Source organism: Bemisia tabaci, chromosome 10 (assembly GCF_918797505.1).
Source record: "Bemisia tabaci chromosome 10, PGI_BMITA_v3".
NCBI lineage: Eukaryota > Metazoa > Arthropoda > Insecta > Hemiptera > Aleyrodidae > Bemisia > Bemisia tabaci.
Genome location: NC_092802.1, coordinates 22077617 through 22096360, shown reverse-complemented (window position 1 = coordinate 22096360; position 18744 = coordinate 22077617). Strand labels below are relative to the sequence as shown.

Here is an 18744-nt window from a genome sequence, read left to right as displayed (position 1 = left end):
AGGAAAATCTATAACATCGCTCCTCCGATTTTTCAGAAGATTTTCTTCGTAATTTGATCTGCAAAGTGAGCAAAGTCTGAAAATTTAAAGGAAATATATTCATGACATTCTTTAAAAATAATGATCTTCTGGGAAGAAATTTGGCAACGTTTGAATGCTCATACGGCATTCTTACCAATCACGGCAGTACAGTTTGTGACTCTTCAATTTTGACAGAGCTCTTTCTAATATTTGCATTATAATTTACGGACTCATATTGTACGCCGGAGAGGAACTCAAACACCGTGAGTATTCACTAAAATTGTGATTGAGCCATGACTAGAGTCCCTTTATACCCAGCCATGACGTCCTTTGCCTGGAAAAAAACTCACCTCGAATCGCTGAATCGCTCAAAGTACGCCTTTTTGAATTTCGCGGTTCTTGAGATTGTTTGTTTATTGTTTACTTCAGGAAATGATAGGTTAGGTTGCGTCATCCGATTCACACCACACATTTCCTGCATTCAGAGGAATATTTGCGCAAATATTGTGAAATTGTGATTTAAAAAGTAATCTGAATTATATCATTCGTGCTGCCTCGTCATTTTCGCTCTTATCATTCGCATATTTTTTGCAATTTGTGTTCTGACCTCCAAACTCGTAAATCTAAACGGCAGTGTCTTCATATCCAATCATCTCACCTAGTGACTCTCCAAAAGGTTTGCCCTTTTATTAGGTATCTTATTTCGCCTCACTTCAGTGCTCTTTCCGCTACGGAAAATTGGCAATTTGAATTCCATACACTTGTTTTGTTACTGCACAGAATTTGAGTGCGAGAGAACTGCCCGGGACACCACTGTCACCCTAACAAAAACTTCAATAAAGGGTTCACATGTTGAAGGCACTCTTGATTGATGAATACAAATTTTAAGAAGGATAAATTCCATGCCTTAGCACTTCATGCTGTAGGTTTTAAGAGCGGATCTCCCATAAGCCAAGCACAAGACAATATATTTTGAGACTCAATCACAAGCATATTACCAGTATGTAACCTTGAATCATTCTGTAAAGTTCACAGTTTACTCCCGGGCTTTTTTGGCTCCTAATGTCCATGATTTCAACATTGTAGATCTGTCTGATTTTCTGTCTCCAATCGTACCCAATCAAGTAATTACGGGAGGGGAGTGAACCGAGAAGGTGAAACAGAAACAGCTCAGGCCGTGCCTAGCACGCTCATCATATTGTGCTCATCAGTGTTCCGTCTTACTCCTAAAATTTTAGGAGCCACCATGGCCGAAAAGCCCAATTTTTAGGAGCCATCTACTATTTTTTAGAAGCCAAACTATTGCCCTTGGGTTGCACTGCGAACGAGGCGTATAGAGAGCGCTTCATTGCTACCGCTACTTCCTGATTGCGAGTTCTTCTAGGCACCATGATGGCTCAGTCCCCCCAATATTCAAGAGCCAAGCCCGATTTGTAGGGGCATTTGGCGCATGGCGCCCAGGGAGGGCAGAACACTGGTGCTTGTCTAACTAGAGGTGAAGGATCATTTAGGTCTGCTTTTTCTTGCTGCAGAACTAAAGCTGGGTTCAAATTTAATTAAAAAGACATTGAACGATCTGGCTTTAACCATCTTGGAATTTTCATTGCATCTTCTTTACTCACAAAAATATAAGTCAAGAGTAACTGATTTTCCTGATGAGTTGTATTCTCTTTTGTTATCTAAGTAGTATCACATTATTTTCTTCTTCTTTTTTAGTGGTTTCCCTCCTGGTTCACTGGCCATGAATAAGTTGTTCTAAAGTTTACCAGATCCATGCATGGCTTGCTCTGGCAATGTTTTGACCGATGATGAGAACATTGATGCAGTCAAGTTGAAGAAATCTTCTAGGGACATCAGCTCTGATACTCCTCTAGCTTTGAATGTCACTTCTGAAGAAGAGGAAAAGGCTCCATCCACAAGACGTAAGTTTTGTTGTTTTTTTTTCTTCTTTTTTTCTTTTTTTTTAATGAAAGAAAAAAGAAACAAAAATCCAAGTAATTTAAAGAAGCATACCTACAAGAAACAACATTTCTAAGTATTTATAATTTTGGCAAATTTTAATCCCCTTCTGAAAGGTCAGCCACAAAAATGGATTTTTAAGTACTGATAAAAACCCATGACCACAGGGGATCGAATCTAGGGCCTCAGTATTGAGGAAAAACTGTGGTGACCACTGCATCACTGAAACCAACTCTGAAAGTTAACGAAAGACTCTGCACAGTAAAACCATCGCATTGGATACTATGAAAACAGCCCAGGGCAACATAGAGCATTTCTGCTTACCCCCTGCCTTGTTCTTGGCACCAAAAAACGTCAGATTCAGGAGTGCAGATAATGCTCGATCATGAGCCCGCCCGGGCGTTTGAAAACATGGAATAAAAAGGCTCTTACTTACAAACGTGGAAGGAGGGAAAATTTTATGGGTCAAGTCAAAAATCACAAGAAGGAGGAGGAAAAAGGGCCGTACTTTTGAAATTAGTGGGAAATTTTGTGGAAAACTAATGAGAAAAATGTGGACAGCCGGCAAGCGGGCGCGTGAAAACGTGGGAGCTTGAAAAATTCTGCATCCCTTGTCAGATTTTACCATTACTTTTTCTTCATTTTCGAGTTGAGATAGTTGAGAGAGTCTCTGCATTTGCTTTTTACTACAGACAGTTTTTATAGTGTGCCAGCCCTGAAGCTCATGTGTGAGTCATTCTTACACTGAGTGAGCTGAGATTGATGTTTTGAGGTCGAGCTTTGAAGATGTTCTTCCCATGCAAGTTGAAAAACACTCAGGAAATAGTACAGAATAATCAAATCTGCTGTATCTGTTCATAAAAACTAAAGGTGCCATAACTTCTTGCATTAGGAATAAATTTCAAAGGTACAGCAAATTCAGCTCCAGAAGCCTGTTCATTTTTTTTTTTTTTTCATCTTAAGGTTGGTGTCTAAGAATGAGATTGCCTATACCCTCATTTTTCGAGGTCCAAATTTGTCCCACAATAAAGTATGAAAAAGAAAACAACAGAAGATCACAAGTAAAAAAAGAGAGGATTTAATTTCGGTCTAGAGCCGAGACGGCATAAATGACTTGTAATAAAACCAGGACACATCTCCTGTGTGAAATCACAAGGCTAGTGTATCCCGTCAGGTATATAGTGAAGCACATCTTTATAAAGAATCATAAGTTTCTTGTTGACTATGTATCTATTGCGAAATATGCAAAAAAACTTTCACATAGGTATTAAAATATGTCTACACCTTGTCTTAAACATGCTCACTTTATCTGTTTCAGGACACTTAAAATTTCAGCTATTTGAATTTTGTCAAGCATCCAGACATTCATCAATTAAAACTGTGCCATTATAATAGAAAGACTTATTTCTTAAGACTAGTCATGAGTCTCTCACGAATGGTTGCACTGTTTGTGGGCCATGGCAGTCCAATGAATGGGATAGAAAAGAATCGCTACACAGAATCTTGGCAAAAGGCTGGCGAGAGTTTGCCTCGCCCTCGTGCCATCCTAGCAATATCTGCTCATTGGTTTACGGAAGGCACAGCTGTAACAGCAATGGAAAATCCCCGCACGATCTATGATTTTTACGGCTTTCCCAAGGCCTTGTACAAACCACGCTATCCTGCGCCCGGCTCAGTTGAGCTTGCGAAACAGGTTGCCGAGCTTCTATCGCCAGTCTCTGTGCAGATGGATCAGGAGTGGGGTTTTGATCATGGTGCTTGGACTGTTCTCATCAATATGTACCCAAAAGCAGACATACCTGTGGTACAGCTCAGTCTAGACATAACGAAACCACCGGCATGGCATTTTGAAATGGGTCAAAAACTGGCTCCATTGCGTGATCAAGGCGTCATGATTGTAGCAAGTGGTAATGTGGTGCACAACCTGAGAAAGCTACAGTGGGATTGGAAAGATGGTGATGATGTCTACCCATGGGCCGTAAACTTCAACAAATATGTCCGGGAAAACCTCAACGTGCAAATGGAAGCAAAAGACCACCCGCTTGTGAATTTTATGAAGCATGAATATGGCAAGCTTTCAGTGCCAACATCAGAACATTATTTGCCCTTGCTTTATGTGCTAGGCGCACATCATCCTGATGAACCTGTGAGTATCCTAGTTGATGGCATGGAAGGAGGCGGTGCAATTAGTATGTTGTCTGTGCAATTTGGCTGAAATGCCAAGTAATTTTTACCAAATATAGAATGATAGTTGTCCGTAAAAATACCAAATCAAAAAAAGAAAGAGTTGAATTAATTACCAGGTAGCTCTCACCTTGGTTAGTTTTTCAAAGCTTCTTAACATTTTTGATAGTTGAAAGCATACAGTTGCCAAGTAGCACAAATGCAACGAAAATATTGCTATTTGCATTGCAAAAAAATTTTGCAATCTCATCCTATGAAATTACAATCTGTCTCTGCGAAATTGCAATATTTTTATATCATTTTTCCTCAATAAAAGCCAATTTCTAATGATGAAAAAATTTTGTTCCTTATGTGAGAGAAGTATGCAATCTGCAATGTAAAATAAGATTCCAACTTTTTTCAATTTTATGTGAATAAATTTCACCACGAGGAGCACCCTCAGTTGCTCAGTAGACAACATACACAACCCTCTCATGCAATAGCATTAATTTGACAATGTGATTGCAATTTTTTGCGACCTCTGCTACTTGACTTGGCTAAACTTCGAACCCTTTCTCCATTTTTTCATATATTTGTATCTATTGAAATATTTTGAAGATTTGGTGCATGTGAATTGAGGAAAAAGTTAATCATTAAACAAATGAGAAAACCTGACCTGAAAATAAAACCACTCTTATGTTTATTTTTTTGGTCAGTTTGATTTAGGGAGTAGAAAAATATACGTATCTCCTAGAATGAGGTAACCAATTCCACTGGAAAATTTTATATAACTTAATCGTACACAAGACCAATCCACACCAGTCCGTCTTTTTGCATTTTTTTGGATGTCCACCCCTCCCCCCTCCCTGCCCACCTATCATTCGACTGGAGCCAGTGAACGTATCATTGGCTGCTCCCATAAGATATGCATTGCATTCAGGCCCGCCACAAGGGGGGGGATACTGGGTCCCTGGTACCGGGGCCCGGGCCCTGGAGGGGCCCGTGATGCAGGTGACAAACCACTACGAATTCATGTGTAACCCTTGTCTCGTAGGGAAAAGTGAAAAAATTACCGTAAAAATTCCGCAAAAGGTGAATGAAGTTTCAAAAACACGCTAGGGCACTATAAAATTTTTCTTACTTCTTTAGAGATTTTCAAGATTTTGAGTATATGTAGAATGATATTTATAGTAACTGTGTTTCATTTTCTTCCGTTGTCGGATGCTAAGAGGCTCCTTTCTGGGCATCCTCGACTTCAATGGCTTAACTCCCTTGCCATAGACGTACGAAAGGGGAGTCCAGGGGGGCCCGGCTCCCCATAGAATTGAAAATGATCATCTGCCCCCTCAAAAAAAAAAATTATAGATGTTTTGAATGCAACAATTCGAAAGTTTTTGGTGCTGAAAGTAAACAAAAAGGCGTAATTATTCTGCAGAAATTGATGGAAAATCTCCATCATAAGAGCTTCATAATACGTCCAAATAGATTTAAAATTTCAAAAATTTCCCGAAGGAGGCCCCCCGGACCCCCCCCCCCCCCCCCTGTGCTAGGGGCCCGGGCCAGAAAATTGGTACCAGGGCCCGAGATGGGATGTGGCGGGCCTGATTGCATTTACACTTCCTGCCACCAATGCTGAGCAGGGTCTCAATATTCATCCACAGGCATGACTGGCCCGTGTGGACTGGTTTTGCTTGTACAGTGTACATTTGGAATCAGAATCAACCTAACTACAATCGATGTTGTCCAATTTCTTCTCATGTTTTATTTATTCACCAGGAAACAATGCAACACTCAGACTTAGAATTACTCTATGACTACATACTTTCTTTTTAATCCAGGAGAAAATCCAGAGTTTTTTTTTTTTTTTTTTTTTTTTTTTTTTTTGTAGTTCTACCGGCAGAAAAAGTGGCGAATCTTCTCGAAGATATGACAATTTAAGCATCCTACTTCGCTGGCTGTGTTATACATAGTCAGGGATTTCGACTCTCATCTGTTTCGCGCTACCACCCCAACATGGGGTGGGTTTCGGCCAGATGATTGTCTGGATGGTTAAACTATCATATGTTGGTTTGGCTCTAAATTAGAAAATGCTCTGATCAGGAGCTGGCTAGGGAGATCGGGGACCGAGATCGAGCCGACCAACTAAACCAAACTCACGGCTGCATATCTGCCCGGATAGTGCCGGAATCATCCCTAGAGGGGGACTCTTCTCCGGCTGCAACAATAAGTGTCGGGGTGTGGTTGGTAATTGAAGTGTTATTTAAGGTTATTTTGTGTTTAAGTATTTTAGTAAGGTAGTTCTGGATTAAGTTCCAATTTTCTTGGGAGTTAAGCATGGTTTGTATTACATTAATTGGTGAGATTTCTAAGTTAAGTTTTGATTCTAGTTCTCTCTTCTATGTAATACAAATCCAGAGTTTTAAGTCACAAAGTTATTCAGTTCTGCCTTAAACAGATACTTCATGAAAAGAAATTAGACAACATGACATATGTTTAGAATGATTTTGGTTAAATACTTCCAGTGTTAATTAGTGAAGTGTGCTGAAAATTTCATCGCAAGGCCATAATGAAAGTCCTAAATATTACTTTTTTAGGCAACTGCCTTTGAAATTCTGAGCCATTTTACAGTGAAACCAGGCAGAGAAATAATTACGTTTTCATTTACTGTACTGTATTCCTTACCTACTCAAGTATTTTTTTTTGTATTAGCATGTTTTTCAGTTGATAAATGTTTGGAACCATGATATTTCAAAATACCAACAATGAAAAATATCTGTATATCAATGATCTGATGCAAGTAGTGAATGGTTGTTGTTCACTTGGCTCATTCAGTTTATTGTCCTATTTTCCTAAACTTTTTTTAAAATTTGTAATTCTCACAAACGAATTTTTTAAGTGAAGGATAAACATCGCATAAACAATCAATTGTATCCTTTCTTATCAGTTACCTGAGTTACCTGAATCAGGCTGTGCATAGTTTTAAGTTTTGTCTTAGGTATTTTGACTGAAAATGATTTCTGTACAATAATAAAAAAAAAGAACACAGACAACTGCATTCTTCTTTGTATGTATTATCCAAGGGTAGAGTCACACGAGTGAAAAAAAATTGAGAGAGGTAGTGAGTTATTTAATAATGTGCCATAATAATGGTTAAAAGTAACTATTTCTTTAACTGTTTTAATGATTATTTTTTGTCATCTGAAATGCTTCCACAGTACGGAATGTTCAATATCTTTTATTCGACTTTCACCCTTTAAATAGGTAATTTGTCCTCTTTTTTTTTTTTTTTTTTTTTTTTTTTTTTTAACTTTTTACGCTGCCTTTTTCTCAAATAAGTACGTTATAGTTTTTTCCAATGAGCCTCTAGAGGAGGTGTGAATTAAAATACCACGCAGCACATTTTCTTTTCAAAATCTCGCACAGAGGAAAACGAATCGCACGACGAGAAGTCCGAAAAGCAACTCCCAAACAAGGTACGAGGTTTTACACTTAACATTGGTAAAATTGTAAAAATGCAAATAACGTCATCGGCATAATCGAACCTTCGTCCGATCTCTGCTAGAAATACTTGTCAAGGCCACAGAGTGTTACCTAAGGTTTCAGAAAGAAATAGGAGAAAATATTATATTAGGGAGTTGAGAAAGATTAGAAAAAAAATTAAAATTTGTTGAATTTTGATTTCAGTAAATTATTTAAGATTGGTGCAGTAGATTATTTAGGAGAGAAGAGAGCTATAAGTAAACAATAAAATGTTAATTTTGGAGAGCAACTTACATTGATACAACTAATGCTTACCTATCGAAGACGCAAGAAAACTCGGGTGATTTTACACTTGTGAAAGCTCACAGCTTTTTTGTCCTATGTTTGAACGATATTGGGGAGCTGTTGCTGTTTTTTGTTTTCCACGAATGCCCTAAACAATTCTGATCAGTAACTAAAAAATACATGAGAACGGGTACCCAAGGCTAAAAAAAAACAACAAACATAAATGTATTGAACGTTTCGGGGTGGTTTCAACCATCATCTCCTCGACCAGGAGACAAAAATATCTAAAAAATTAGAAAAATCAAAATCTTATTATCATCATTATGTTTTTTCCCCCTCCCTATATTGAGGTTTAAATTAGGTAGCTGAGATTGCAACTAATTTCAAAATGAACAGAAAAAGATCAGATGTTTTGATCCCAAAGTAGGACAATCTGGAAGGCGCCGAGGTATCGTTTTAAAGCCACTTCCGTCATCTTGAATTTTGAAAATTTGACTTCTACGTCAAACAATTCTCCCTGGTACCAAGTTTCACAAAAATCGATCGAACAGGAGTCGCATATCGTACGATCAGGAAGACTTTGGACAACGGTGAACGATACCGGTCAATTTACGTACGGTGGAGCGCCTTCATTTTCGTTTGATACTGTGCAATACTTCTGTGGTGGAATAGTTGCTCAGGGCGCCTTCAACTTTGTCGCTTTCATTTGATAGCAGAAGATCACGACTGCGACTGCCTGTGATCTTTCTTACTAGCCCGTGTGTTGTGACACATTTTCTCATCACCGGTGGTAAGGCTAAAATAAGTCAAACCTCATTTTGCGACGTTGCAAGTTTTTCACTGCCTAATTCTCGCTGGTAAACAAATCGACGGCGTAAGTCCGCAATCGCATATCTCGTTTGCGATGTTTGGAAATCTCCGCCTCTATGTTATTATATTAAAAGGAACAAATTGGCATCTTTCCTTGAAGTTTATGCAGAATTTTCTTCGCACAGAGAAGAAATATCACGGCAGTTTTAAAGAATCGCTCTCGAGCAGTTTTCCGTTTAAAAAATAAAGTGTGACAGGAAGTCTGCGACGTCGCAAACCAAGTTATGTGATTGCCAACTTACAACATCGGAATATGAATATCTACAATCAGACGTAGACATGATTTTTCCGAGATAAGACCAAAAATATCATTTTAATGTTTCTTTTCATTATATTTGTACGTTTTTTCTTAAAAAGGGAAAAATAAGTATGAGTATAGGAACCTTCAACCGAATAAAAAAATATCTGAGATAATTTTTGAATTCGATTTTCTGCACGTGCATCAATTTAACTAGAATCACTTTCACGACTTTCTCCTTTTTTTAAAAATTACTTATAATTATTCATTAATTTATTTTCCTCGCCTCTCTTTTCAAATCGATGTTTGAGTCATCAGATAACCGTTGTATAAATTTTAGAGTATAGCCTGTTCCAGAAAACTTTTCCTTTTCCGCCGCGCAATACCGTTTTGTCCTGTCTCTCTCCGTAGACAGTGCAAAAGGAAAAGTTACGACTAGTAAGGATGACAAGGGTTTGAGATGAAAAGGAGAAGCCCTCGGCTTGGCGGTCGGCATGTAACACATATTAGCGCCTACAAGACTGCATGAATACTTCACGCATTTCATCAAAATCTGTGCGGTCACTGCGGTCGGCGTGAAACACATAGCGCCTACAAGAATGCATGGATACTTCACGCATTACGTCACATACAGTGCGTTCAGTAGCGGTCGGCGTGAAACGCATAGCGCCTACAAGACTGTAGGAATACCTCACGCATTGCGCCAAATACGGTGCGGTCTACGCGGCGCGCGGCGGCGGAAGTTAAAATTTTTAAACCACATTTATGTTTGTTCTTTCATAATTTGTTCGTTCATTTATTAGAAATGGAGGGCCGTGTCCGCACAGAGGTAGGTTTGCGGAACTTAACTTTCGCCTAAAGCTCCGTGAACTTTTGCTAGCAGTGTTGACGGGGCTTTCCCAAGAAATGCGCCCAACACGAGTAAACACGTCTTATGCACCCCTCCCTCTACGGAGCGTTCACTTGATGGTTTTCATTAATGTTTCAAAACGAATGGAAAGTGGCATATCGACGGTCTAGTCCACAACCACGTATCTCGTTTGCTGCGCTTGAAAATCTCTGCTCCTTTTTTATTTCTTAAAGATCAGCAAATCGGCATCATTCCTTGAAGTTTTCGTAGAATTTTCCTCGCACAGAGAAGAAAAATCATGGCAGTGTTTAAGCATTTCCGTTGAGTGGTTTTACATTAAAAAAGTCAAGTATGACAGGAGGTCTGTGACGTCGCAAACTAAGATACGAGGTTGCGGACTTAACCGTCGATACGTGTGTTCGCATTAAAACTTACGAATCTGACTTCACTGGCATACAACACTAACTTCACGCAAAATCAGTTCTTAAAGTGTTATGCCCGATCACTTCTCAAAACCTCTAAAAGGAATTAAACTTTGATTAATTTAACTGGAATAAGAACACCTATATTCTTTTTTGTAGTTTTGCTGTGTTTGAGAAATCAAAGATCAAAACTAGGTAGTGATCAAATTAATATGGAATCAAAACTAGGTAGCTATCTAATTTATTCGAAAAGCCAGAGCGCCTACAATTTTCCGTGTATGCAACACGGGAGTCGGATAACCATTTAACTATTAACCATCGATAGTGGTACTCAGGCGCTACCGACGCACAGTGGATCGATTCAATGAGAGAGGTCGGACATGAAAGTTTTGACTAAAACTGCAAATTTTGATGTTTATCTCGTCACATTTCAAATTTTAAAGAAGTGCCTTAAGAAGAAAATTTCACGAGGAAACCAATGAAACCACTTTTAGAACCTCAAAATTTTGTATGAACGGAGTTAACAGCGTTAAAATTTTCCAAATTTTATCCGACCTCTATTATTGACTCGGTCCACTGTGCGACGTCTGTCGCGCCAAAGCCGTGGTGAACGGAAGGAAGCGCAGTGGATAACAAAAAAAAACGGGCTTTAACGGTCAATATACGTATCTTTATTTACACAACAGTCTTACAATTCAACAATAACAAAAATAGCACTGATTACCTTATGCCTAACCTGCTTATAATACTGCTGAGGCTAAAAGTGGAAAAAGTTTAACCAAAATAGGGACAATTTATTGATATGTTACATAGTAAAAGATCCTATCAGAGTAGGCAACTCTCTTCTTAGCAACTAAACATTATTGTATTTCAAGTATTTTGAAAGGTTCCTTCGTTATTTTGACAACTAAGAAAATCACATAGCTAGAATAGATTTTCTCATTGGGAAAAGAGCATTTTCAATTCCTGAAGGAAGGAAAAAATTTCCACCTTTATAACTGGATTTTCCAAAAATTTCGACAAGGCAAGATCAAAAGAACATATAATACCTATCTATCTCCCAATTTTACTGGACAAATTGCCTTTTTTGTGAATAATTCTTCATGAAACAAGGATACTTCTTTCATTTTTAGAGAACAATATATAAGGAGGACCCTGCGCGCTTTCGTATTCCACTCTCAAATTTAGTACATATTAAGTCATGTTCTGATTCTTTTAGGAAATAAAATTCATTGTTCATCACATTCTTTTCCAAATTTTATACCTTTTCTGGTAAAATACAAGAAAAAAGTTACCTAACTTGTACAATACTGCCTTTGCCACATAGATGTCTCGCTTGGCAAGGTAAAATTCCCCCCCCCCCCCGCCCTTTTACAAATAATAATCTGCAAAGCTTATTCATTTTGCAGTTTTCGTGGTTCGTAAAATTCCACTATTTCAACTCTATCTATTAATACCATGATTTTCATACATTAAGAGAGCCTGGACCTTATGTTTTGTATACAATAGTCTCCGATATTTTCTCTGGTTTAGTCAATTCCAATCTTTTTTTCTCAATGAAAAATGGGGGCTCTCTAAGAATCAGCAAAGTTGGCTGAGGAAGATTATATAAAAATAAACATTCTTTATCTTAAAATAAAAATGTAGGTAACTATAGTTTATCAGTCATAGGTAGATTTCGCTTAAAGAGTTGCCTCTTTTCAAGTAAAGTAGATTGAAAACAAGGATGTTTTAAAACGCCTTCAAGATTATAAGCAGGCTACCCGCAATGCGGAGTATGGATCGAATCCGTTCCGTTAATTTTGCGATACTCGGCTCCGCAAAACCAGGCCAATCGGTTCAATATAACAATCGAGATCTTCACGATTATATATAATTCATTAATCTTAATACTTATTTAAATCTAATTAAACTGTAGTTTGAATCGAACAGTTACAAAAATGACGACCTACATCTACGGTATGTTACGTCCACCGTCATTTGACGTATTCCTGGCCAAACAGAATTCTGTGCATTATGACGTGAGTCCTGTTATGCATATTCTAATGGGTCCCAGGGCTCATGTGTTTATGATCATAGTTCTGTTTGGCAGAAATACGTCCATTTGATCTAAAGAAACAAGGTAATTAGAGAGGCCTATTTACAACGCGATGTTAAGTTCAGAAAGGTGGAATTGGAATAAGAACTCTAAAGGGATCTTGAAGCCTAAGTATCCTCTACACTGCAATCTTTTAAGAATTTTTCTTTGTTGTCAGGGAATGTCTCACTAATGTAGAATACATGATTCCCCAAAATAAGAGAGAATACAGCTCTGAGTTCATGAGTTCAATCGCTTCTTTCGTGGGCAATGAGAATACTTCTTAAATTGCAGCAATAAGTATGTGCCTCGTACATGCGCCAGATAAATTTTGTATTTCAATGAAAAAGTACGATAGAAGAAAGAAGAAAGCCACACTCCACACTTAAGATTTAAAAGCCTCGAATAATAAAAAAAAACATAATTCTTAGTCTGCGGTGAGCACGGATGGCAAGATAATTGGAACATCTCAAGAGATTTAATTTCCCATGACAACCCATTCTTTTTATTTTTAAAAATGATCGCTAATTTCCTAGGCTCAGACGCACACGCACAGAGAAACATCTTAACAACTTCATTGTTAATTTATGGTCACCAAGAGAAGTTTGTCTCTAAGGTTATATTGTACCAACAGGTTAGTGGAAATTTAATCCACAAAAAGTAAATAAATAAATAAAAATGAAAAAAAAAAATAATAACGTGCCTACCCTTAAAAAATGACTTAAATACGAGGATGGTATCCACTACACGTTTAATTTGCTCTCACGGGATTGTTTTTAAAGGAAGTTCCCATATCTACGTAATAACTGTCAGGAATCCAATTTTAATGGTACAAAAATAATTCCACAAGTCATGCAAAGATAAAGTCGTTCTCAATTTCTCTAGGTAAAGTAAAACGCGATGTTCACCCTATCGAGCGAGAACTATCATTTTAGTGTCCGCTTATGTTCACTGAGATCTTTTTATGAATAGAGACTTGACAACATTGCCGATAGGAGAAGTTCTCTTACAGAGAAAAGTCTTCCTATTTTAAGAAATTCATAGATACTAGAACCGCGCAAAACGCTCAACTGTATATTTGATAGGAAGAATAATTAGTTGTCAATATTCCAAAACTTATATTACTATATACCTACCTCTGTTTGTGAGAGAGGAGTCGTGTACAATTTATACCTACATGTTTCCATGGGAATATCTTAGATTGTCGCTACTATAATGTCGTTATATTAAGAAAATATCATGTAAGACATATTCCTCTTCCTATACCCCTCAATTGGGTGTGTTTCAATCGATGAATAATATTCAGTGCAGAACATTTAACAAGGAGACAAGAACATCGGAACATTCAAGAAATGAATTTCTATACAGGACAGGGTTTCATCCCAGCGGGCTGATTTTTGAACTTTATAGACAAAACAATAGACAAAGGAGACAAAAAGTAGTATGGAGCGATCCTATTGGTTAATTTGGGTGGTTATTACAGACTAAGGGAAAAAATGATAGACTGACTGAAGGGTCCCGCGTGAGTTGCCGCTAGTTAGTCTATTACCCTTGCTCATCTTAACCATCCGCTTCCACCAATAGGATCTCTCTATATCCTTTTTGTCTTCTTTGTCTATAGCTTTGTCTATCAATTTCAACAATCAGCCCGCAGGTCTTTTTATTTAGCGGACGGATGAAATCAGTTGAGATGAGTTTGTTGCCCTGCAATAGTTTGTCAATGCGATGACGACAGAACTAATTGTTGGGTTACAACTTCAAAGGTACGAGTACCTAGATCGTTTAGCGCAGCATTTACTTGAGAAGGAGTTATCACACTGATCACACTGATGACACTGATTCGAGTCTTACACTAAGAAGAAGTTTTGTACGAAGTCGACCCGCGTACTCATATAGATACTAATAAACGATGAATATATAATATTTACAGTTAGCTGACTTTATCCCTCTTGAAGGATTTCATGCAGGAGTTCGCATTAACCGCATCACATCACACATAATGATGCCATCAAAGTATGAAACCACATATTTCCGTTTGTGACATTGCAAATTTTCTGGCACTTTTTATTTGGTTTTTTTTGTATATATTTTTTTTTTTTTTTTGGTGGGGAACTTGTCATCGCAATTCTTGAAAACTTCCTTGATTTTGCTTTTCTGTTTGCAGAATACTCCATTCGTATAGATTTTAAGCTATTAATTTGACTTGTTCCATTTTGAGAAAATAAAAGAGGAACAGAAATTCTTAAAAAACCGGGATGGATATACGTGGTTTCACACTTTGACCATCGATAATCTTCTAACAAGATCAATGCGTTTGTTCTTGCGAAGCGTGATAATACAAGAAAATATGTTTCAATTCAGTCTTGCGCCATTTTGCTTTCACCTGATAATATGTGGCTCCGCTTTTCTCTATCAGTATGATTGACTTTTTTGCTCCCCATTTAAAGAAAAGACCTAACTATCACAATTTATATTCATTTGATATAGTGCTGATCAATACACCAATTATTTAAATGAAAGAAGAAAATATACATTCTAACAACAATATTAAACTGTACACAATACATCAAGGTAGGAAGATTTATCATTTTTAGTCTAATCTTTTGACTAGTTTTGCATAGTCTTGACGATTTTTTCACATAGTTTTTTTGGCATTTGGAAGATGAGTGCGGATTGCGAAATTTTTCAGACACGACACAACTGAATAATTGATGAAGTGGAAGGGGGGCTCAACCTCTTTTTACAGTAAAAAACTATACTGAATATATTTTGGTTTCTTATTTTTCGAATACTTCATGATTAGGGAACTTGTACAGCCAGTTTGTAGGTGAAGTATTACAAGACGATTTGAAATAAAAGTGAAAAGTATTTGATTCTTAGATATGATTTAACTACAATTAGAATTTTAAATGAACATCATGAATCCAACTTCTGAAGCTTTGAGAGGTAAGAGCTTTTTGAAATCTTCCATTGAAAAAAATGACCTCTGCTTCATGATGTCAAATTTTTCTCGCAGTCCGTGACAACGTGCAAGACGTGTTCCAGACCTCTGGTACTTACTCATGTGATATGACGCTTCCAACGTCAAATCTGTACCCTTGTTAAAATACCTACACATTAAAATCACCACCTAAATATAAGTATCACCAATTTAAATCATTCCTCTGATTGCATTCAAATGAGGCTCATATTATTATGACAAGAAGTGGTTAAGGTGATTTGTCACGGTTTTTAGCGTGGTCGAACTGGCTTGCGATATACAGCATCGATTAATAAATATGGCAGATTTTGATTTTTTAGCCAAAATAAGGGCAAATTAAAGCAGGGTCCTTTTCGGAAAAAACCTCAAATTCGGTACTATTATCGATTTCTGAATCGAATACGAGGTATATCCAAAAAGGATCCTGCTATTATATCTTTGAGGTTTACCAATTTATTCGTTTCGAATGATTTTTTAGGTTCATGCGCGAGGATAATAGTCCTTATTTTTGGCTAAAAATTTAAAATTTGCCAAAATGCTTCACTTAATCAATGCTATACGTTGCACACCAGGTCGACCAGGCCAGAAAACGTGAAGAATCACCTTGAATGTACTGTCCATTAATCGAATTCTGATCTATAGAGATGATCTTGAAGTCTAACGATATAAAAATTTTCATAAGTAATTACCTCAAGATGTTCCTACCTCAGGTAATGAAATCAATCAACTCGATGTTTTAGAAGACTTCAACTATCTATGTTGATGAAGCTCTCTCAAGTTGGTCGTGCTAATGGCAGCTATGTTTCGATGGCAATTTCGTGAAAGGATATTAATTATTCAGCGGGATAACTATCCAGTCTTGTTGTTAATACAAGTGTAAAAAGTCTCAGCACAATCGAATTGACCGTTATTCAGGGTTAATTCTTTCAAATCTAGCAGCAATGTCGAGTAAATATATCGTCACGAAGTTCGTAAAATTTAAGAGGCATATACTCTCAAAGAGAAAAAAATCTAAGAATGTATTAGAATGGGGAAAAGCCGTAATAAAAATGGCAGTAGGCAATTTTATTGGTCTAGCTTCGTTTTCGCATGTAATTTTAATTTTATCCGCTGCATATTTTGCACTTTCGTGTTAGTTTTCGCGACAATGTGCATTTTTTTTTTCTTTTTTTAGGATAAATCATCGTTTTTTATGGATTTTTTTTTCAATCATAAAAGTTGTACGTAATTTTTATAAACACTCAGAACAGAAGAGTTTCCAACTTCGTAAATTCAAAGAGTTCTTTTTTTTTCCAATTGTTTTAAGAAGGCATTGCTAAATAGATAGTCCCTAAATACGGAAAGAAGAAATCTCAGTTCTCACAATCCTCCTAATGAGTCTCAGACTGTCGGAATTTCCGTTGTTTCAACTGGACAATCACAATAGCCAGCCTATCAACAGGCATTCCAGTTTTCTTGAACAGAAATCCGATGAGATCATTAATAGGGCAACCTGAGATTCCTTTTTCATCGCATACTCAGATCAACTCGAGATCAATGGCGAGGCGTGATAATCGACAATCGATATTTCCCCATTTAAAGCTACACTAAAGAATCGATTATCACGGTGTTCGTTGCGAACGCCGTGATATTCCCTCCTTTTCCATGGATTGTATTCGATACATCGAACAGGTCAGGTTGTATCGATATCGATTGGTTCAACATGTAAACATAGCCTTAAAAGTCAATTGAGTAATCTAAGGAAACTGGTTTCTTGTGATAGATTTTCCCTTCTTATGAGTATAAAATGACAATGAAAAGTGAAATTGGTATGAGTTTTTTCATATTTAACTTCCCCCACTTAGATCCTAAAATTTTCGTTTGAGGGTATGTTCTATTGTTTTGAACCAAACGATACATCGAACCACTATCGAATACGATCTACAGGTTCGAATGGCAGATCCATCGATTCATCGCAAAATACGCCACACCACTATTCTGCCGTGCCAAGGAAGAACGCCGTATGAACATTCGAGAGTTGCCAAATTTTATTCGATAAAATGTGAAATTTTGAGGAAAGTTATGAATATGTTTCCTTGAAATTTTCAGGAAATTTAGACAAAATCGGAAACAAAATTATCTGAAAAATTGGAAGAAAAATCTTCTTAGATTTACTAGAAAATTCTTGTTTTATCGAAGGAAATTTGGCAACGCCTGAAGGTTCATGCGGCGTTTTTCCTTAGCACGGCAGTATTGGAGATAGTTGTCAAACAAGAGCTGGACTGGATAGTTTTCCCACCGCTTGACCATCTCATTATGAGAGGGTCCTAAGGATAATTCGAATGCAAGCTAAACTTAGGATGAGAACGGTGGCTTGTGATTTGGTGGGTCTGCCAGCGCTGATCTCGTTCTGTTCAGCGAAGACGTGTTCCGGCTCCTCCTCCGGGAGGATCGTCGAGATCCACGTGACGTCACGGTCGTTCAGGGGCTGCGTCGGCCGGTAGTTGAATTTCATCGGACCCTCTTTCGTTTGCAGCTCGCGGAACGCCTCGATCTGTCGGGAAAAACGAGGGAAAGATTAGCTAATAAAGGGCCGTTCCTAGTGCCGTGATATAGCGGAGAGAGCAGTAAGAGCAATAATGGAGATTTTAGAAAACGGGCTCAGACGCGTCTGACCGAAAAATTTTATCGACAGAAGCCTCCGTTCTTTGTCAAATTGCCACAACTCACCCGGGAGACTCATAGAAACCGTTTGGATGATTAAAGATCCATCGATTTTATTTCAATCACAGAAAAAGTATATTTTTCATCTTCATGCTAGGCTAGTGTTAGGCGAGACGGCGGTTTCAGGACATTTTGTCAACGATTTTTTGTTCGCGCACCTTTTTTGTCCAGTAGTTTACGCCCACACGTAAAAAAAGCAACAGTGACTTGGTCCAAGCGTTATATTTTAGTCGGTATGTAAAATTATATTGACAATATGGAAATGAGAAATTGAGAGAGAAAGAGGTGTTGTTGTGGTTGCTCATTTTCTAAATGAAACGTTATTACTTTCTCCTTTTGAATCATCTTTTTAAATTGTCATTGATGAATATTTGGTTTTATTTCTATCCTTAAAATATTCTATGTACAATATACCTTATATATGTACAGGTGCTTTTTTTATTTTTTTAATTTTTTCTTTACGAAATTATTACTTCATTTTGAAAACATTTATATTTTTAAAACGTGGCAAATATTTGTAAACCCTTTTCCAAGCGACATTAATCTCAATGAGCTGCAGTTGTCCCGACAGAATCTAAAAAAATGAATTAAAAGGGGAAAAAACCAAGAAGCATGCAATCTCTAGTTTTAACCCATTTGTACATCGATCTTTTAGAGTCAAATACGTCAAATTTTGAGCGTTTGGTTGCGCGTACA

General features: G+C 37.4%; 2 protein-coding genes across 3 annotated transcripts in view; one reads left to right on the top strand and one right to left on the bottom strand.

The window, feature by feature from the left end:
• The first annotated feature begins 444 nt into the window (after nucleotides 1–444).
• On the top strand, nucleotides 445–5988 carry LOC109037981 (4,5-DOPA dioxygenase extradiol). The gene is made up of 3 exons (XM_019052884.2): nucleotides 445–697; nucleotides 1738–1943; nucleotides 3299–5988. Exon 3 carries the CDS (start codon nucleotides 3401–3403, stop codon nucleotides 4193–4195), a length of 795 nt encoding a protein of 264 aa, XP_018908429.2. The 5' UTR covers nucleotides 445–697; nucleotides 1738–1943; nucleotides 3299–3400; the 3' UTR covers nucleotides 4196–5988.
• Nucleotides 5989–10936: 4948 nt separating this feature from the next.
• Nucleotides 10937–18744, bottom strand: part of LOC109037833 (carbonic anhydrase 2) — a 65141-nt gene continuing 57333 nt past the window's right edge. For both annotated transcript variants that reach the window (XM_072305363.1, XM_072305364.1), the window contains one exon: nucleotides 10937–17878. In XM_072305363.1, coding sequence (XP_072161464.1) covers nucleotides 17639–17878 — 240 coding nt within the window. In that variant the 3' untranslated portion in view covers nucleotides 10937–17638. The remainder of the gene's footprint in view (nucleotides 17879–18744) is intronic.